Source organism: Mastomys coucha, unplaced genomic scaffold (genome assembly GCF_008632895.1).
Source record: "Mastomys coucha isolate ucsf_1 unplaced genomic scaffold, UCSF_Mcou_1 pScaffold22, whole genome shotgun sequence".
In the NCBI taxonomy this organism is placed as follows: Eukaryota; Metazoa; Chordata; class Mammalia; order Rodentia; family Muridae; genus Mastomys; species Mastomys coucha.
The window spans coordinates 260,360,936-260,382,555 of NW_022196905.1; the positions used below are offsets into that span (position 1 = coordinate 260,360,936).

The 21,620-nt window shown below is 49.5% G+C and overlaps 1 protein-coding gene across 1 annotated transcript in view; it reads right to left on the bottom strand.

Moving 5' to 3' along the window:
* The window catches only part of Ca5a (carbonic anhydrase 5A), a 30,702-nt gene that overhangs the window by 1,011 nt on the left and 8,071 nt on the right, over positions 1 to 21,620 (bottom strand). Inside the window, exons 3-6 of the mRNA XM_031337391.1 lie at positions 10,817 to 10,935; positions 6,772 to 6,867; positions 6,574 to 6,636; positions 368 to 523 (exon numbers count right to left, since the gene is read on the bottom strand). Coding sequence (XP_031193251.1) covers positions 368 to 523; positions 6,574 to 6,636; positions 6,772 to 6,867; positions 10,817 to 10,935 — 434 coding nt within the window. The remainder of the gene's footprint in view (positions 1 to 367; positions 524 to 6,573; positions 6,637 to 6,771; positions 6,868 to 10,816; positions 10,936 to 21,620) is intronic.

A 21,620-nucleotide genomic window follows, 5' to 3' on the forward strand; every position in this document is an offset into this window, starting at 1 on the left:
GGGGGGGGGGGGGGGGGGGGGCGGCGCGTGGCTCAGTCAGTATCGTACTTAAGTTTGACCCTAGAATGCATGATGGTGTGCTCTTATAATCCCAGCACTGGGGAAGTAGAGCCAGGGGATCCTGGTGCTCAGCAGTCAGCTAGCCTAGCCTCACGTGTGAGTTTCAGGACAATGAGACACTCTGTCTCAAAGCACAAGGCGAATGGTATCCCAAGAGTGACAACCAGACGTTGAATTTAGACCTCCACAACACACAAACACAGATGGACTAGAAAATGGAGTCCAGCAACGCCCTACCATGACACCTGGATGAAGAGGCAGGTAAAAATGACCTCTTTGGGGACTGTGACTCAGCGGGAGTGCTCACCTGGCTTGGGGACACCTCAATGGGCATCTTCTGCACTATCCAGGTGACTGACTCAGCCAGTGGTGGGGTGGTGAGAGAGCCAGGGTAGGTCCAGTAATCCCGGCAGGCAGGCAGCAGACAAGAGGGGTCAAAGGGTCCCATGGCCACCCGTGTATCCTGAGAACAAGAACCACAGCCCCATCAATTATGGGGTCCAGCATATATGGAGGCCAGGAAGGAGCCAAGTGCCTCTCTGTCTTACCACAGCTTTGATGGCCAAACAGTTATCATATGGCCACCATTGTCATATGTGGAAACATAAAGAAAATATGACTCTTCTTTATAAAAAAGGGACTCAGGCCAGGCAGTGGTGGTTCATGCCTTTAATCCCAGCATTTGGGAGGCAGAGGCAGGTGGATTTCTGAGTTCGAGGACAGCCTGGTCTACAGAGTAAGTTCCAGGACAGCCAGGGCTATACAGAGAAACGCTGTCTCAAAAAGCAAAACAAAACAAAACAAAAGGGACTCAGGCTAGGGAGATGGCTCAGAGGGTAAGAGCACTGACTGCTCTTCCAAAGGTCCTGAGTTCAAATCCCAACCACCACAAGGTGGCTCACAACCATCTAGAGTATCTGAAGACAGCTACAGTGTACTCACATATAATAAATAAATAAATCTTAAAAGGGGGGGGGGGAACGACTCTTACCAAATGGTTATATTTGCCCTGAAAGTTATGCCTTCCTATATACCTCGGCTGGATGTGTGTACACAAATATGGGGTACCATTTTTGTCATTTTTAAAATATTTATTTACTGTATATGAGTACATTGTAGTTGTCTTCAGACACACCAGAAGATGGCATCAGATCCCATTACAGATGGTTGTGAGCCACCATGTGGTTGCTGGGAATTGAACTCAGGAAGAGCAGCCAGTGCTCTTAACCACTGAGCCATCTCTCCAGCCCCATTTTTGACATCTTCAAGTGTGCAATTTGTAGGGTTTTAAAATTTTTTTATTTTTATTTTTTATTTTTTGGTTTTTCAAGAGAGGCTTTCTCTGTATAGCCCTGGCTGTCCTGGAACTCACTCTGTAGACCAGGCTGGCCTCGAACTCAGAAATCCTCCTGCCTCTGCCTCACAAGTGCTGGGATTAAAGGCACGCACCACCACTGCCCGGCACAATTCGGAGGTTTTAAGGACATCACTTCATGTAGTCATCACCCACACAGAGCTCTAGAACTTTCTCTGCCTCATTAAACACGGACTCCCATTCTTCCTTGACTGCTGGAAGCCCACTTCCTAGCTCTGAACCTGCGGACCCATAGAAGTCAACTTGTCTCCTTTGTGTAGCCCTGGCTAGCCTCGAACTCCATGGCTGGCTTTGCACCTGGCTTATTTTACTGAGCGTTGTGATGTCCTTGTCATCATTAAGGTTTGCCATGCACAGTAAGTGTTAGAACAGCCTGCCTGCCTTTCTTCCTTCCTTCCTCACCCCTCTTTGTTTGTTTGTTTGGCTGGTTTTATGTTTTTCAAGACAGAGTTTCTCTGTGTAGCCCCAGCTCTCCCGGAACTCTCTCTGTAGACCAGGCTAGCCTCAAACTTAAAAGATCTAATGCCTCTGCCTCCCAAGTAACTGAGATTAAAGGCCTATGACAATACTCAGCTGAGATAGGGTCTTGTGTAGCCCAGGGTGTTCTCAAAATGTGTTAGACAGAGATATTTTTTTTGTTTTGTTTTGTTTTGTTTTTCCAGACAGGGTTTCTCTGTGTAGCCCTGGCTGTCCTGGAACTCACTCTGTAGATCAGGCTGGCCTCAAACTCAGAAATCCATCTGCCTCTGCCTCCCAAGTGCTGGGATTAAAGGCATGTGCCACCACGGCTCAGCAGACAGATAAATTTGACTTCCTGATCCTCCTGCCTCCTCCTGCTGAGTGCTGAAATTACTGATGTGTGCTGGTTGAGAAGCATCTGCCATGTGACTAGGCTGCATTTCATCTGCATTCACCCATGTTGGGCACTTGGCCTGCTTCTCCCTTCTGGCTATCTTAAAAGTACTTCCAGAAGGGGATGGGGTGGGTGCTGTTGGCTTTGGGCAACTTTCAGTTCATCCATGGGATTGCTGGGCCAAATGGACTCTCTCTTCTTGTTTTTTGTTTTGTTTTTTATTCTTTTAATTTTAAGGATCCACCGTGTGTTTTCAACAGTTGTTGCATCAATAAATCTTACAGTTTTAAAACAGCTGTCTCTCACTGGGCCATGGTGGTGGCATATGCCTTTGATCCCAGCACTTGGGAGACAGAGGTGAATGGATGTCTGAGTTCAAGGCCAGCCTGGTCCACAGAGAAACCCTGCCTCAAACAAACGAAACCAAGCAAACCAACCCAGCTGCCTTGTCTCTCTCAAGCAGCCTGACATATAAAGTGTACATGCTGTGGGCCCCTCCCCGCAACCCTCAAGTTCTTCCCTGTCACAGGGAGCAGGTGGGAGCGACAGTCCCTCCTACCCCTCTACCCCACACCCTCAACCTGCCTTGCATCTGCTCAAGCCTTCTGCCCTCCTCTCAAGACAGCTGGAGTCAGCCTGGCCTCCGCCTCAGGTCCTGCATTCACAGTTCGTGTTTGCAGTGCTTCCTGGGTTTCATAAAGACTCTCTCAGCTCCCTTGGGATGCCACTGCCCTTTTGCTCATGCAAGCAAGCATTCCTTTCATTTAATCACAAATGCCTGTCTGAGCTGACTGGGAGCCTAACTTTGCCTCAGGTGCTGAGGACACAGACAGAAAAGTGGACAGAAACACTTCCTTCCTCGGACCCCCACAGGACCAACAAGCAAACACAAGCACTTTACACTGAGAACTCTTTGTTGGGGGTTGCGGGGGGGGAGTAACAAGGTGAGGAAGCAGGACGACGTGGAAGACAGTGAAAGGCATGGTCCCAGAGGCCTAATGGGGTGACATCTGAGGACAAACACAGAAGACATGAAGGAAGGGTGTGGTGTGCGCACATCTGTTGCAAAGGTCCTGAGGCAGAAGCAGCCTGCGGGACAACAGAAACATCAAGGACTTGGTGTGGTCAGAATTAGTGGATGAGGCACAAAAACAGAGTGGTCGAAGAGATGGCTGCGTCAGTCCAGTACCTGTGTTGTAAGTCTGAGGCCCTGAGTTTAGCCCTCAGAAGGTATGTAGGGAAGTTGGGCAGGGTGGTGTATGCTCCAGCAACCCCAGCACCAGGGAAGCAGAGACAGGTAGATCCTGGGGCTTGCTGGCCGGCCAGCCAGCCTCACCTCTTCTGTGAGCTCTAGGACACCAAGGGACTCAAAGACTTAGGTGGGCAGCACCTAAGGACCCACACCTGAGGCCTGCACACACACCTGCACACACACCTGCACACATACCTGCACACACAAACCTTCACACCTCCACACACACACCTGCATACACACAAAGTCAACATCTGCATAAAGAGGAGACAGAGGAGGAACACCTACAGAGAGTGATACTTTGCCTCAGCCTGGGACTGGTGTCCCTACAAGACGGCACCTCCGCAGCAGGAGTGCCACCTGCTTACCGCCTGGATGTTGCTCATCATATCAGGATGTCACTGCTCCAGGATGCAGAGACTGAGCTCCTCCTTCCCTATGAACCTCCTAGTGGCCTAGTGGTCCTTGGGATCCTGAACCAAGCAGACCTGGGACAGTCACATTGGTGGTGGTGGTGGGGAGACAGGGAGACAGAGAAAATGAACCCAATCAAGACCCTTAGTAGTAATTCTGAGTACTACACAGGGTGCCACTGGGTCCAAGGAGACCCCAAACTCCAGCTAGGCCAGCCAGCCTGAGCCATGACATTGTTTTCTAGGCTGTGGAGACACAGGGGAGGAACCCAGAGCTGTAGCAAACCATCCTCCAGGATGGGCTTACTGAGCAGTTGAGCAGGGATTTGACCCCCAGGCCACCTGTTCCTCCCCCCATCTCCCCATCCTCCTCTGAGTAACCACGGTCAAGCATTTTAAAGTCTGATAGGATCCCCAAGTGCTCCTCAAGGTAGGAGCCCACTCAGAGCCCACAGCAGACCGCTGAGTTCCATGCACCTGCTTGAGACACCCCAGTAGGTTCCACAGCGTCCCTTGCCTCCCCCATCACAATAGCAGATGAGCCTTTGAGAGCCACAGCTGGGGCCTGGACCTAACCAGTTTACCAAAGACCAACCCGTGTGAACCTGCCACTTTAATCTGGATAACAAGGCCCTCTCCTAAGATCCAAATTTCACAAACAGGGAAGTCGGGGCTCAGAGAAGTGAAGTCACTTGATCAAACCACACAGTTCCCTGGTAGATCAAAGGCCTTGGACCCAAGACTTCTTGACTGAGGATCTCCACCACATACCAAACACCCCTAGAAGTCCTGAGTTTGCAAATGAGAGCCACTGGACCAGGGGTCCATGAGCATCTCCCAGTCTTTAGCCTGTGGAGCTGTCCACGGCTGGGCCTTTCGTGTCCTACAGACCTCTTATTTCTTAGAGTCTATGGGTTATTTGGAGGAGGCTAGTGTGACCGGAGCCAGAACTGAGTCCCAGGCCCCATGTCTCCCCTGTGGTCAGCCTGTGAGGGAAAGTGGCTCCAGAACCTTCCAAGGAAGTCCAGCAGACCCTGAGTAAACAACCCTGAGCAGCCGTCTCTTTTCTCTCCCACCCTTGTGGGAGGCAGAGGCCAGCTGGGAAAACATCCCATACACCAGTTTTGTCCTGGCTGTGGACCAGCAAGGAAGAGGGTAAGGAGCTAGGCGCCCAGTACCTTGGCCTTGAGGTGTTCCAGGGCCCTGAACAGTGGGGGTAAGGGATCTGTCTCCATCCCAAGGGGCATCTGGACCACAACATCAAGAGGAGGCAAGGGACAGATCAAACGCTCCTGTGAGCTTTGAGGAAGGGGTGGCCACACTTTCCTGCAGGTCAGCTCTCACCATTGTTAAGACAGATGGAAGCCTCCTCTGTCCCTGTGTCCCCACGTCTAATGGCCACCTTGCTTCCTTTTGCCTCAGAATTCTTTGTTGTGGTACTGAATAAATAAACCCATCTCTTTGGAATTTCCACATTTCCATCAAAGTCCCCTCTGGGTTGCTCTTAAAGAAAAGCAACACTGTTACTCTGCCATCCCCTCGAGACAGGCTAACATACAAAGGAAGCCTGGCCACCTTCAGGACGAGCCCTGGCCCTGCCACTGTCCTATATGCACCACCCAGGCTGCCCCACCCCTCCACCCCATCTGCTCTGTCCTGGCTCTCAGGCTCCTTTTCTGGTGCATAGGCTCACACGCAGCAGGTAGGTATTTCAGTTTGCTTTTAACAGACTTTGTCACTCCTGGACATTGTGCGTGAGCCAAGCAAGAACCAAGATGGGTTCAAACTCTTCTACAGGCTGCTGGGATTTCCTGGGCAGCGGAATTGGCGATCCCAAGGAGTCCAGCACCCTTGTTTCGTGGGGTTGGGGGTATTGGGGTAGGAGGAATGGGCAGTAATATACAGAAAGCCTATTACTCTTCCTCCTGAGATGGGATTTCAAGTATCCCAAGAGTGATTTTCAACTTCTTACCCTCCAGCTTCCGCCTCCCAAGATTCCGGCTATCTTCCACCCCACGCAGTTTACACCGGTGCATGCTCAGTGAGGCCTCTACCAACTGAGTTACACCTGAGTCCTCTTCCTTATTTGTTTTTTAAAAACTTCATTCTGGGGGGGGCTTGCGAGATGGCTCAGCGGGTAAGAGCACCAACTGCTCTACCGAAGGTCCTGAGTTCAAATCCCAGCAACCACATGGTGGCTCACAACCACCCATAATGAGATCTGACGCCTTCTTCTCGTGTGTCTGAAGTCAGCTACAGTGTACTTAATTATAATAATAAATAAATCTTCAAAAAAAAAAAAACCTTAATGGTGAAAAAAATAAAACTCATTCTGTAACCCAGGCTAGCCTGGAACTCATTATGTAGCCCAGACTAACCTTGAACTTTTGGCAATCCTCCTGCCTCAGCTGGAATTACAGACAATATACCACCAATCTCTAGGCTCAGAGGGAAAGCTTCCAGATTCATCTCGTGACAAGAGTCTTACTTAGGACCAGCCCTTAACTTCTCTTTCCAGAACCTGAGTCCCACAGCCTCTGCCAAACTCTTTGAATTTTCCTGAGTGAGTCGTTGCTCTGGCAACTTGGGTGCCCAGCTTTGCTGGTTTCATGCTTCTTACCTTGTGTCTTACTTCCGGCAAGATGTCCACCAGCCTCTGCAGGGCCTCGTGATGGGCCCCGAGCTGCATAGCATAGACACACGAGTGTTAGCCTGGGCAGCAGACAGTGAAAACACACCGTGATTGCGGAGGGTGGGGGGGGCAGTGTACAAAAGGCCATTCTCAGTGGGAGAGGCGTGCCTACCCAGCAGACAGTACCTTCAGAAACACACCGATAACCGCCAACCCGTTCTCCCCCACGGAGGCTTTCTTGTAATTTTCATATTTTGTGGAATTCCAGTGAACCAGATGGAGCTGAAACAGGGTAGAAAGAGAATGTTAACACACCACAGTGCAGCAGAAACAGCAGTCATGCTGCTCTCTGTCCAGCACACCCATGGGTCACGCCATTATCACATGGGTACACAATGTGCTGGAGGCCAGAGTTCTTGAAGCGCCTCTAACACAGGTTGCATGAGCTTCGAATCACTGAAGGGAGAAAGTGGGGAGACTCTTGCTTTACCTGCTCTTCCTCCTGCTGTGACCCTACACCCTGAAAGAGGCAACTGGAAGGAAAAAGGGTTTATTTTAGCTCACGATTCAAAGGTACCGTTTACTCAACTCAAGGCAGCGGGAGCCTGAGGCAGCTAGCTGGTCACATCACGTCCACAGTCAGAAGAGGAGAGCAGTGCATGCAAACTTCCCTTTACCTCCTCTTCTCCACTTACACAGTCTGCGGGACCTCCTCCAGGGCATGTTCCTGTCTACATACAACCCATAGGGATTGTGGTGGTTTGAATGAGAAGGTCCATCATGAGCTCACGTATTTAAATATTTGGTCTCGGGGGATGGGGAGTGGCGCTGTTTAGGGAAGTTTTAAGAGGGTGGACTTGTTGGAGGAAGTGTGTCCTTGGAGGTGAACTTTGAGAATTTAAAGATGGAGGCCAGAGAGATGGCTCAGCAGTTAAGAGCACTGGCCTGGGTTCAATTCCCAGCAACTACATGGTGACTCACAACCATCTATAATGGGATCTGCTGCCCTTTTTCTGGCACACAGATGTATATGCGCATAGAGGACTCATATACATAAAATAAATCTTGAGAAAGAGAGGCGGGTAGAATATTTAAAGAGCATTTCCAATTTGCCCTCGGTGCTTCATGCTTGTGTTTAAAACTATTAAGTTCTCAGCTTTTGTTCCTGTGGCTAAATCTGCTGCTTGCTACTATGATAGGTATATACTTTGTAACCATTGTCCAAATAAACCCTCCCTTCTGTAAACTGCCTTGGTCCGTGATGGGGTTTTTTGTTGTTTTGTTTTCGTTTTTATTTTTGTTTGTTTGTTTCCAGACAGGGTTTCTCTGTATAGCCCTGACTATCCTGGAACTCACTCTGTAGACTAGGCTGACCTCCAACTCAGAAATCCACCTGCAGCTGCCTCCCAAGCGCTGGAATTAAAGGCATGCGCCACCAGCCACCACTGCCCGGTTTGCTTTTGTTTTTGAGATAGGGGTTCTCTGTGTAGCCTGAGAACTTGCTCTGTAGACAAGGCTGGTCTTGAACTCAGAGATCAATCAGCCTGCCTCTGTCTCCTGAGTGCTGTGATTAAAGACAGGTGCCACTGCTGCCCCTTGATCGTGGTGTTTTATCACAGCAACAGAAAAGAAATAAAGACAGAAATCTTCCCTCATCAACGAGCATAATTCAAAGTGATTCAATCTGTCAACTTAACAATGACCAGTAGCTGTCAAAAGTATTTTGAGTTGCCAAGACAGAAGTGAATAGTTTGGTCATTTGTACCAACATGTCACTTGGAACAAGGGTCACCAAATAAGATACAGAACTGTCAGCATTGAACAGTTTCTCAGAGAGGTAAGTCCCCAGCATCTCACCTGGCATCTGACCTGGACTCTGCCTTGTCTTTATTGTGTAATCCTTCTATTTCCTGGATGTGGGACTGTGGACCTCATAAGGCGCTGTGGGAATTCACAAGGGGAAGGAATGGAGCAGAGTCCTTGAGGCAGCAGGGAGGCAGCTGTGTCAGCCAGGTGGTGCTCCTTGGCTGGGAATTGTAGTGCTCTGAGTGTGGGGAGTCTGGGTATGCGTCCAGTTGTACCTTCCCACCCATGGATTTTGTATCTATTTGGAATAAAAAGTTAGGTCAGTATTTTTCTTGAAATGAAACAAATAGCAACAGGTATTCACGTTTGACTCACAGTATGTTAGTGTCTCTCTCTGTCTCTGTCTCTGTCTCTGTCTCTCTTTCTCTTAAGATTTATTGGGCTGGAGAGATGGCTCAGTGGTTAAGAGCACTGACTGTTCTTCCAGAGGTCCTGAGTTCAATTCCCAGCAACCACCTCGTGGCTCACAACCATCTGTAACCTATCTGTAAATATCTGATGCCCTCCTCTGGTGCCTCTGAAGACAGTGACAGTGTACTCACATACATTAAATAATCTTTTTAAAAAGATTTATTTATTTATTTGTTTGTTTATCTATTTATTTTTGTTTTTTTAAGACAGGGTTTCTCTGTATAGCCCTGGCTGTCCTGGAACTCACTCTGTAGACCAGGCCTTGAACTCAGAAATCCACCTGTCTCTGCTTCCCAAATGCTGGGATTAAAGGTGTTCGCCACCACGGCCCGGCTTAAGATTTATTTTATGTATACTGAGTCCTCTGTGTTAGAGCTGAGGATGGCTATACGGAAAGATGCGCATGGGTTCCGTGCAAATATGATGGCTTTGTCAAAGGGAGGTCCCGAGGCCCCTTGGATATGGCAGTGGGCACATTTTCTCAAAGCACAAGAGTTGGAGTAGAGGAATTCTCAATTGTACCTAATAATGAGTCCTCAGGGACCAGGACCAGCAAGCTCTGCTTGTTGCTATCGAGGACTTTGCTCTGAGTCCTCACTCCCAGGTTGTGCCTGGCCGTGACCTCTGGGACCAGCTGGGTAGACTCATCCTGTCTATCTGAGACTCCCTAGAAAGCAGCTCCGAGTCTCAGGGGCCCTCATTTGCATCGACCTCTTGACTGACAGTCTATGTAGACCCCTGGCCTTCATTTGTATCTGCCTGCCTTCCCTCCTCCCTCCTCATCTGCACATGGTCACAGGGGAATGTCTGAGCATGAACCAGGGAGGATGGGCAGAGCCCAAGAGCTCTCAAGTTGATCAGCTACCATAGAGGCCTTCCTCAGTGGACATGTCTGCTCACAAGAACTTTGATTACCACTAGATGGGGAGAGACTCCATGCGCCCTCTAGTGGCCACACTTGCCAGTTCAGAATGAACAACAACAACCGTTGGGCTCCGTCTGTGGCTTTGGCTAGACTCTGGTTCACGGCTCCAACCAGAAGACGATGAGAGCCAAATTGTTGAGTGTTCACCCAGGTTGGGGGTGGAAGGCAGAGGGGTGGGAAGAGGAGGAGGCAGAGATGGGATCAACAAGGTAATTATGGCAATTTGGCAGTTCTCCAGCTGAGGTAGAAACCCCATGGCTTATCACCACATGGGCACTCCATTTTTGTTTATGTTGGAAAATGTAGTGCTCAGAGGTCTCCAGGCATCACCTGGTGCCTGTCTCAACTGCAGAGCCTCAGCTTGTTTGATTCAATTTTCGGTGGTGACCTGTGTTAGCTAGCATTCCTTCTAGGCTCTGCCCCACAGTTACCTGGCAACAGCAAGGTATGCCTGACTCACTATAAAAGGGGCTATTTTGGGGATGGAGAGATTGCTCAGTGGTTAAGAGCACCCACTGCTCTTCCAGAGGTCCTGAGTTCAGTTCCCAGCAACCACAGGGTGACTCACAACCATCTGTAATGGGATTTGATGCCCTCTTCTGGTGTGTCTGAAGACGGCTACAGTGTACTCACATACATAAACTACATAAATACTTTTTTTTTTCCAAGTCAGGGTTTCTCAGTGTAGCTCTGGCTGTCCTGGAACTCACTCTGTAGGCCAGGCTGGCCTCGAACTCAGAAATCCACCTGCCTCTGCCTCCCAAATGCTGGGATTAAAGGCATGTGCCACCACTGCCCGGCTTAAGTAAATAATTCTAAAAAAAAAAAAAAAAAAAAAAAAAGGACTGTTTGCCCCTTCCCACACTCTCTCTTTACTCTCTTAGCCTCTCTGTCCCTTTTCCCCCCATTCTCCCTTCACTCTGCCTTTCTCTGTCTCTACCCCCTCAACTCTCCTCACCATGCCCTAAATAAACTCTATTCCATACTATATCCATGGCTGTTGTGTGATGTCTCACAGCATTTACGAACCTCAGCAGGGTATGCATGGCCATCCACCACATGCTCGGAGCCCCATTCATTTGTTGCTCCCCAGTGGAAGTGAAACTGCTTCAGCCTGTAGTGGTTTTCCAGAGGGCCACCACTGATCCCTGCAAACAAGAGAAGGGACACATGTACATTTGACTGAGTGGGCCCAGCACTTCCTACGTGTGCATGTGCGGTGAGTACAGCCTTCTGTCCCCCAAGGGATTGCTGTGCTGCAAAAACCAGGGAGGTCCATGAAAGGTGGGCCCAGCCAGTGTCCTAGAGCAGAGCCTGCCACAGCAGGTCCACCGTAAGCTCTAGGATAGATGAAGGCCAAGTCCCGAGCACAGCCACTAGATGGCGGTAAGAACCTTGAGTCCCTACATGTGACTACACACAGGCACAGGATGATTTTGGAGATGTGTGCTAATCCTACAAGGAATTCCAAAGAGTTTCTTTTCTTATGAGACAGGGTCTCTTGTGGCTCAGGCTGGCACCGAATCCCATTTGTAGCCAAGAATAACTCTGAACTTCTGATCTCCTTGCCTTGTGACGGTTTGTATATGCTCAGCCCAGGGAGTGGCACTATTAGAAGGTGTGGCCTTGTTGGAGTAGGTGTGTCACTGTGGGTATGGGCTTTAAGACCCATCCTAGCTGCCTGGAGGCCAGTCTTCCACTTGCAGCCTTCAGATGAAGATGTAGAACTCTCAGCTGTGTCTGCATCGTGCCTGCCTGGATGCTGCCATGCTCCCACCTTGATGATAATGGACTGAATCTCTGAACCTGTAAGCCAGCCCCAATTAAATGCAGTTCTTATAAGAGTTGTCATGGTCATTGTGTCTGTTCACAGCAGAAAAACCCTAACTCAGACATGCCTCCACCTCCTGAGTCCCGGGACTACAGGTGTGTGCATCACACCTGGTCATCTGGGCATCCTGCACAGAGACAAATTTAACAGCCCAGGGTAGTTTTGGGAGCCTGGTTGATGAGCCTTCATGTGGCTAACCACATTTCTACCTGTTGCTGACACATTTCCATCAAAGCTTGCTTAATACTTCAGCTTTCACAGAGAGCAGCACCAGGTGCTCCCAGGATGGCCACAAAAGCCTGAGCTCTGGGCAGAGGTGGGAAGCCCGGTCCATGGTTAGAGATGACTCCATGCATATAACAGACATGCTGGGTACTTAGCCTCATGTATCCAAAGTGCTACAGCTTTCTTTCTGTTTCTGTGATAAACACTTTGACCAAAGCAACTTAGAGAAGGAGAGGGTTTATGTGCCTTAACTTCTAGGTCAGGAATTCAAAGAGGAACTGGAAGCAGAAATCATGGAGGAATGCTGCCCCAGAACCTTTCTCTCAGGTTCGCGCTTAGCAAGCTTAGCCTAGGGCCATCTGCTGAGGGAATGGCTCCACCCACAGCGGGCTGGGCCCTCCCACATCAGTCAACCATCAAAGACAATCCCCCTCAGATGCCAAAAGGCCAATCAAATTTGAGCAACTCTTCTATAGAACTCTTAGGAAACTCTAGGCCATGTCAGATTGATAGTTAAAGCAGACCAGGACACCGAATGGGTCTTACGCCATGTGGCATGAAAGATGCCACTGAGTGCTGACTGCCACCAGCTGATGGGGTGTGCTTCCTGTTCCCTGTGTCATGTGTCAGTTAGCACTACCCTGCACACTAGGGACAGAGCTAGCTCATGCTTGTGCCATAGTCTGGATAGGTGCCGGGCTGGTACAATCTTACCATCTCCTTATCCCAAAACAAGTTGGTTGCTCTAGAGTATCATCCAGTCTTAAAGCCTCAAGCTATCACCTAATTTCAGATAAGAGGCTGGAAGGATGGCTCAGCAGTGAAGAGCAGTGGCTGCTGTTCTAGAAGACCAGGAGTTCAATGTCTAGGACTCACATGGCAGTTCACAACCATCTAATAACTCCACTTTCCAAGAATCTGATACCCGCTCCTGCCTCTGCCTCTGTAGCCACCAGGCATGCAAGATGTGCATAGATCCATTTGCACACACACACACACACACACACACACACACACACACACACTAAAATTTAAGAAAATGCACAGATGAGGGCCAAGAAATAAAGAGATGGTTCAGTCAGTAAAGTGCTTGCTTTATAAACATTAATATCTGAGTTTGAGCCAGTATAGTAGTGTGTGTCTTTAAATTAAGCACTTGGGAGGCAGAGGCAGGAGGATCTCTGTGAGTCTGAGGCCATCCTGGTCTACATAATAAGTTCCAGGCCAGTCAGGACTACATAATGTTTCCTGGAACTCACTCTGTAGACCAGGCTGGCCTCGAACTCAGAAATCCGCCTGCCTCTGCCTCCCAAGTGCTGGGATTAAAGGCGTGTGCCACCACTGCCTGGCGAGACCATGTCTTGAAAATGACAAACAGACAAAGCCTGGGCTTAATCCCCAGAACCCAGGTTCAGTGGTGTGCTCCTGCCACCCCAGTGCTGGAGGGATGGACACAAGGGTTCTATTGAACTCACTGTCCAGCCAGTCTAGATTCATTAGTGAGCTCCAGGGCCATGAGGGAACCTGTCTCAAAAGACAAGGGAGATGGCTCCCGAGGAACAACACCTGGTGTTTGAAGTTGTCCTTGGGCTTCCACATGGGGACACATGTACATAATGTATACACACACTTGATGCTAAATCATTGATGAGATTCTTAATCCACATGTAGTGGTGGGTTTTGCTACTTTGATTCCCGGAGGATTGCATGTTCGCACCAGTCCAGGAGCTGTCTTTGGATCCTTGAATGAAACACACACACACACACACACACACACACACACACACACACACACACATTAGCTTATTTTTAAAATGCCTGGCTACCTCAAAGGTTGGGTGCTCCTAAACCTTCCCTTGATACCCCAGGCCCACTTGGGGAAATGGCCAGTGGCCTTCTTCCTTTTACCCCAAGTCATGACGAATCTCTTGTTCCTCTCTATGTCCTACTTGCACAATTATAAGTGTCCCCCACCCTCCTGCCCAGCCATTGGCAGTTGGCATCTTTATTGATCAATCAAAATCCAATTGGAGATAAGGACCTTCAGTGTCTGGACACATAGATTTCCTATCAAATCAAAGCATTGGAACCAATCTCCAACATGCACAGACACAGCCTCCGCCCAGTGGAGACCATCTGATCAGTGGGTGCCACGCATACACTGGGAATTGAGGTTCTGGTCGTCAGATGAGAGGGTCCAGGCTGAGGCAAATCTGTGGTGGAGCTTGCATCCCAGGATTCTGTATGGTTCTCTTGGGCTACAAATGCAAAAGGGGTGGCTCCAATCATGGTCCTTTGACAAACAAAATCTAAAGACCACCATAGTCAAACTGGGGCCAGGCACTGGCTCTATGCTCTCCCTGATAACATCAGAAGACCCTTTGCAGAATGGCCCCTATGAGTTGGAGTTCTTGTCTGCCTCAGTGAAATGTATCAGCCCCTCAAAGGTGGACAGCCTCATGAAGGGAAGTCCTGCAGGGTGATGGGGACCCATCTGGGATAGAAAGGGATGACACTTCTCTCCCACCAACCAGGAGGCATCGCTTAAATCTGAATAAGGAGCTTGCTAGTTCTATGTGGATGACCCTATTCTGGGGATCATGCAAGCTCACAAACCAAATCAAACCAAACAATAAAAACAACTTCAAAGCTACAATACACCTAATAAAAATGAGGGAAGGCCAGGCGTGGTCATGTACATATGTAATCCCAGCACTCTGGAGGCAGAAGCATGAAGATCTCTATGAGTTCAAAGACAGCCTAGTCTATATATGGAATTTCAGGCTAGTCAGGGCTACCTAGTGAGACCCCATCTAGAAACACACACACACACACACACACACACACACACACACACACACAAGGATATTTGAGGGGAGAGTACTTGCTGGCTTGCCCAAGAAGCTCAGTGGAAAAGCAGGTGGAGCTTGAGGCCTTTTTGAGCCCAGGGCACTGTACACATAGTGTGGCCTCACCACTCAAGAATTGGCACATACAGAGGAGCAGTCCTGAGCCCTTTCAAGTTGGAACAGAAAATTCTCACTGTGGCAATGTTTCCAAGATTAGCCTTGACAGCAGAGGCAGCCATGACAAAGCAGCAAGTACGTGCTTATTTAAGGGTTGGAAAGGCATCCTTCGTGACTCCTTCTGCTGTCAGGTCTGGGTTTGCCAGCACAGAGGTGGACCTGCAGATATGGGGGTGGATCTGTAGGCATGGGGGTAGATCTGCAGGCTGGGGTGGGGGTTGGATCTGCAGGCATGGGGGTGGATCTGCAGGCATGGGGGTGGATCTGCAGGCACAGGAGTGGATCTGCAGGTGGGAGGGGGTGGATCTCAAGGCAGACTGGAGTCCTTCTACAGGTACGATCCTGGCCTAGCACTTCATTTCTTCCAGCTTAAGTTTCTTGATTCAAGAGAGTCCCAGTAAGGATTATGTCCCATGAGAGATAGACTGTCCAGCGTGAAAGAAGCCTTCCAAGGAAGCAGAACACTATGTGCTCGAGAGTGTGTTGAAGGTGAGATAGCTAAGAGCAAGTCTCCATGTCCCCGCATTTTGTTGTCTGGCCTCCAGCTCATGTAGCTGTCAGCGTGAGGTGTAGACTCAGTGTACACCAGGGGTGACTGGCCGACAAGCTATGTGCTGGACACTACTTAGGGAGCTGGGTGTTCCCCCAAGGGATGACCTTACAGAATAGGTGCTAGAAGCCCAGCTCTGAGAGGAGGACACAGAGTGTCTTACTTAGGGTCTCTGTTGCTGTGATGAACACCGTGGTCATAAACAACTCAGGGCAGAAAGGGCTCATTTCACTTCCACATCCTCGTCCATTACTGAAGGAAGTCAGGGAAGGAACTGGGAGGCAGAAGCTGGTGCAGAGGCTGCGAAGGGTGCTGCTAACTGGCTTGCTCCTCAAGGTTTGATCCTGCTTTCTTATAGAACCCGGACCACCAGCCCGGGGTTTGGCCACACCCACAGTGGGCGTGGCCCTCCCACATCATCAGTCAAGACCAATCTGATCCCAGACCAATATGGTAAAGGCATTTTCTCAACTGAGATTCTCTCTTCTAAAAGGACTCTGGGTTATGTCAGGTTGACATAAAGCTAACACAGGAAGTGAGGAGTTAAGATGCCCGTGCCAGGTGACATGTTGACCCCAGCTCCCTTTGAACACTTAAGTCTTTGACTCTGGTCCTACAGTTCAAAGCCACGCCCTGCTATTTTCCTTGGAGAAAGGAACCAGAGATAAAGGCTACAGAATCAGATAAAATAACAGATAACTGACTTTTGGTAATGATAATACAATCACCAATTTATGCCGGGCAGTGGTGGCACAGGTCTTTAATCCCAGTACTTGGGAGGCAGAGGCAGGCAGATTTCTGAGTTCGAGGCCAGCCTGGTCTACAGAGTGAGTTCCAGGACACCCAGGGCTATACAGAGAAACCCTGTCTCGAAAAACAAAGACAAAAACAAAAACAAAAACAAAAAACCCAAACCAATCACTAATTTATAAGATAGCAGGCAGAGACTTGGGAAAGAAAGCCTTTTGCTTGCCAGCTCCGCCCCCACCAAGACTTTCAACAGCCTCAGTTTATCTACTGAGGCCTGACTGTTCACCACTCTTCATTCTCTGAGAGTAGGTACACCTGAGATAATGGAGATAAAATAGGGCAGTTACATCAGCCAGAGTCAGAATCTCCAAGTAAAATAGCTATTAACATTCAAGGCCAAGAGCTCGCTGAGAAGAGTGGTCTCCTCTGTTACAGCGGTCCCTCTGAATAGCCACCTATTGGTAATTCTGGGCTTTCCCCAGGACAGAGCAGGCCTTTGGCAGGAACAGCAGCTGCTTTAGGGCTTAAAATCAGCACAAGAGATGCTTGGGAAGCCCTTGTTCGATGGAACCACAAACACCAGGAACTTGCAGAGGCTTGCGTGTTTAGGTGTCACCCCAGAATTTAACCAGTTGCCAACCTCTGAAGTCCAAGGCCAAATGGCTTCCCTGTGCCCAGCCCTCTCTACTATGAGGACAAGTCACAGTTGGCCAACAGTTTTTGGCAGTCCTCAAAGGACATCGCAAGTCCCATAGATTGCAGACTTGAACACCAGGACATGCTGAGGTCACCCCCGGCCTCTGCAGAGTGTGGCTTTGCCCTTTTCTCTGTATCTCATAGATGGTATTTGTAGAAGGAAAATGGCATCTGTTTCATAGGAACAAAGAGCAAACATGAGATCCTTGGTGCCTCAAAGGATTCAGAAAACCACAGTCACTTACTGTACCGACAGTCGCTGTCACTGGGGCTACTGAAAATGTTAGGGTCAAGTGACAGCTGAAGAACCAGCCTGTCTCAAAGCCATTTTAGGGTAAAGACAAACTAGGCTCATGCCTGTTTATGATGAAACCTCTGTTTTTTGAAGATTGGCCCCTCCTGTAGCCTTAACTACAAATGGTCCTGCACTGCCTGCTCCAGGAATGGCAACCATCTTTGTTTGAAAAAGTTGTTTATAGGCCGGGCGGTGGTGGCACATGCCTTTAATCCCAGCACTTGGGAGGCAGAGGCAGGTGGATTTCTGAGTTCAAGGCCAGCCTGGTCTACAGAGTGAGTTTCAAGACAGCCAGGGCTACTCAGAGAAACTCCGTCTTGAAAAACCAAAAAAAAAAAAAAAAAAGTTGTTTATAACCATCTTGCAACTCCACCTTTCAAAAGGTTCTATGGCCCCAGGATCATGTTGTTCTGACTACCTGATGTGATGGCGTTCTTCTGTGGCCCCTACCCCTGAGCCCTATGATCACATTGTTCTGACTACCTGAGGTGATGGCACTGTTTTGAGCATCTCTTACATCCTCCTTACCCCTGAGCTATAAAAGCCCCATCTTTCCCTCATCCAGCTGCTTTTAGGGGAAGGCAGCCCATGTATAGGAATTAAAACCAAACCTGCTTTAATTAATAGCATGCATTAACTAATTTGGCCATGATGATTTGGGTATGCACTCTTTCCCATCCATCTTTGGCACCAACACAGCACCTGAAACAGACACTGCTTTTCCCATCCCAGGGTAGGACCTTTCTGTAAAGACATTAGCAGACACGTCTTCAGAAAAACATGCATTCAGGAGCCAGGTCTGGTGGCACACACCTGCAATCCCAGTTCTCAGGAGACGGAAGCAGAGGATATTTTGAGTTTTGAGTCTCATAGTGACTCCCAGTCGGTTTCATAGAGTCCCAGTCAAAAGACCAAGAAAAGAGACAAAGAAAAAAGATGGAAGGAAAAGAGGAGCCAGCATTTGCTAGAAGGGCCCTTCTGGGCACTTCTCTCTCTCTCTCTTTCTCTCTCTCTCTCTCTCTCTCTCTCTCTCTCTCTCTCTCTCTCTCTCTCTCTCTCTCTCTCTCTCTCTCTCTCTCTCTTTCTGGCTTTTATGAAATATCTGGAACTCACCAATCTATACCTTCCTGGTCAGGCTCAGGGATCCCTGGAGTCTTCAGTCTTCTCTCTCTAATGGAGATGCTCTGGCAGGCACCCCACCTAGCTAGGACCGTGGAGGGCTATCTTAGAGCTTGGGGTCTCTGTTGAGATCAGAGAAACAAGGAAGGAGGCTTTGCCACTGTTCTCCCTGTCTCATCTCCAGGTCACCTGTTCAGGCAGGAGCCTCCATTTATCTGGGTGCTTCCTCTTGGTTTATTCTGTCAGGCAGGGCCTTTCTCTGACCTGCAACTGGTGACCCCTGGTGGACAGAAGTGAAATCTGAGAGCTCTAAACTCACAACTGGCCTCTGGGAGCCAGGCCTGTGGTGGCCAACAACAGCAGTTTTGGACTAAGGCTCTCAAGAATAAAGCTCCTCTGGGACCTCTTGGCTTTGGTGACAACCTGAAGGATCAGAGGCCATGGTGGACTGTGGAACCTTTACAGACAAAGCCTGGGGGCTCTGGCAGCCCCCAGCAAGCTAGGCTCAGCCCTTCCTTCCTAAAATCCTACTTAAAGATATTTTCACAGATAATACAGAGAAAGGAAATGTTTTCAATGTTGCCAACAACCACCCTCAAGTCCATTTTTGGACTTGACGGGAGATTTGGGTTTAAATACAAGGCAAAGATTATAACTATGCAGACCTGAATGTGTAGGCCAGTGGGGGGGGGGTATGGGGGAGAGTGGGGTCAAGGTGCTTGGGAGAGGACAGGGGGTGATCATCCCCTGGCTGACACCAGGGTTCAGCCTGTCCCTTCCAGTATGGTATTCCTGGGGGAAATGTAATTCTTTGTTGTCCTTTGTTTCCGTAGACTAATGGCTGAAACGTCCCCTTTAGATTACTTTCTTTCCTTCCAGGACTGTTACAGAGTAACTTCAGCGTCAGCTCCGTGGGTATCACTTTTACATAGTTGCTTGTACTGATTGAATAGGTCTTAGTGACCACATCCTCTTTGGCCAAGAGAAAACCCACCCTGAGCTCCGGGCTAATGTCTGCTTCCTGCTTCTTGGCATTCCCTCTAGTGGACGGCATCACAAAGGGCATGAAGCCAGCACTTGGCTGGGACCACAGCAGGCAAAGAAGAGGTCCTATACTGAATGCTTAATCCTTTGGCAGGGATCCAGGTACCCTCATTTTCAATGCCTCCTTTCAGTTCCTTGGAGCCAGCTTGCAACTTCAGTAACAAAGGAGACTGACAGTCAGGGCTGGCTGATCTTACACTGCCAACCAAAAAGTAGAGCAGGACTCTCTGAGATACACACTCTTTCTGACGCCCAAGGTCCAGCTTGCTCCTTGAAGCATCATTTCATGCTCCCCCAACCTCATCCCTATCCCCAGGAAAGAAGATGAGCCACCTGCAAGTGTGAAGCTTACATGGTGACCTGGTTCACAAGGGGCTCAGTGGTGCTGAGCCTCAGGGCCTGGCTGCTATGTCCCCCGTGGCTCCCCTTCGCCCCTCTGCCTATCCATTTCTCTTCACCAGCTCTCTGCTGCTTCCCTTGGTAAGGCCTTTTGATCAGTGGTCTTCAGCCACTCTGATGCAGTATCTGCCACTGTAGTTCATCCCCCTGACAATCTACAAAAACCCACCACATCCCTTACCTCCTGGAAGAGTTCCTCTGCCTTCTCTCACTTCCTGGGCAACTGTCTGAGGCCTCCTGCTGGTATGTGACTACAGTTGCTGGCACTCACTTGGCAAAACTGAAACCCAAATAGTCACACTTTCCATACCTCAAGAGACAGACACTTCTGTTCTTTCTTTTTCATCCAGTTTTTCCTTTTCTCTCCTTTATTTGTTTTAAATGGAAGGTTCATTTCCTCATTCTGACTGGAAACTTTTCTGTGGTGTCTTGCCCTCCACCTCCTCCCTGGTGTTTTCCATCCTCTGCTCCTGATTTCCGATGGAGGTGAATGGAAGGGAGAGAAAAATGTGGAAAGTGAGCCAGGCGAGGAGGGAAGCCACAGGATGGATACAGTAAAAGCAGATTGGTCTGGGCTGATGTGAGCCAAGGATACGCTGTTAGTTTATGTGATGGAAGACAACCAGATGATTCTTTCCGTCTGCACAGGGTGGGGAGCATCCTTTTGATCCAGATGGAGAAGGTGGTGTGACGCCAGGGGTGGGGTCAGGCTGAGGTCAAACTGGAAGGCTGCTGTCCACCCACAGGACAAGGCCATAGGCCTTGGAGCAATCAAGTTATGGATGAGCCAAGGTCAGCTGGGTTAAGAGAGTGAGGATCCCTAGCAGTTGGCTTTCCGTCTCCAGTCACACTTCTGGGAGCCATGCCCTGAGGTCCCCTGGGAGGATACTTTCCCTTCTCTTGTGCACATTTTGCTTCAAGTCAGGGCCACCCTTACTTTCCCCTCTCTTGTGCACATTTTGCTTCAAGTCAGGGCCACCCTTAGGTTGGCTGCACACTGGTGGGAACCGCTGTGCTTGGCTCATGCCTGCTCGGCCATCAGCAGTGGAACACAGGAACGTCGCCAGGACTGTTGACAGAACTCTCTTCTCCCAGGGTTCTTTTGGCCTCGCCAAACTGAGGCCACTCATTTTGTTACCTCTAGGAAATCCCACCCAGGGAGTCATTTGTCACCTTGGACCCTGCTGTGTCTGGGGCTTTTCTGGATTGACACCAACTAAGTTCCCTCTTCTTTGCTTAAGACGGCTGTAGTTTCTGCAGTACGCAACCAAAAGTCTGAGCTCCTGGGAAAAGAGCCTGAGATTAAAGGCCTGGAATGCCCTGTAACTCTAACTCTGGGGCAGTGGAGGCAGGAGGACCAACAGGTCAAGGTCAAGAGGTGACAGTTGTCTTGGCTACCACAGACCTTTGTGGCTTAGGAGTGGGAGTGGTTGAGAGTCGGGTGGGCAGTGGTAGTGGTGGGTTAGGGATGGGGGGAGGGGGGAGGGGAGAGTGAAATCAGAGGTGGGAGACTGAGAGGGAGGGGAAGCAGTAGAGAGCAGTAGATGCAACCAGCCAGTCCTGGCTCCCAGAGTGGCTGAGAATCATCTCCCAACTCCACCACCAGAGACCCTGCCCTGGAACCTGAAGGTGCAGTTTGTAACAACCACACCAAGGAGAGCAGTAAGCCTGCAGGATGTGGCTCTTACACCCCTGCCCAGCCCCAGGAACCCCCTGCCAACCCTCACCTGCTTTTACTGATCTGCTTTTTTCCTCTGTCCTGGGTTGGGAAAGGTCCTCCCCTATCCCTGGTTTCATCGTCATGATTCAGGTGACTGCTGGTCACACATCTTCTCTCCCTCTAGTGAGCACCACCTCCCAGCTCCGCTCAGGGTCCCCTTCTTTTTTTTTTTTTTTTT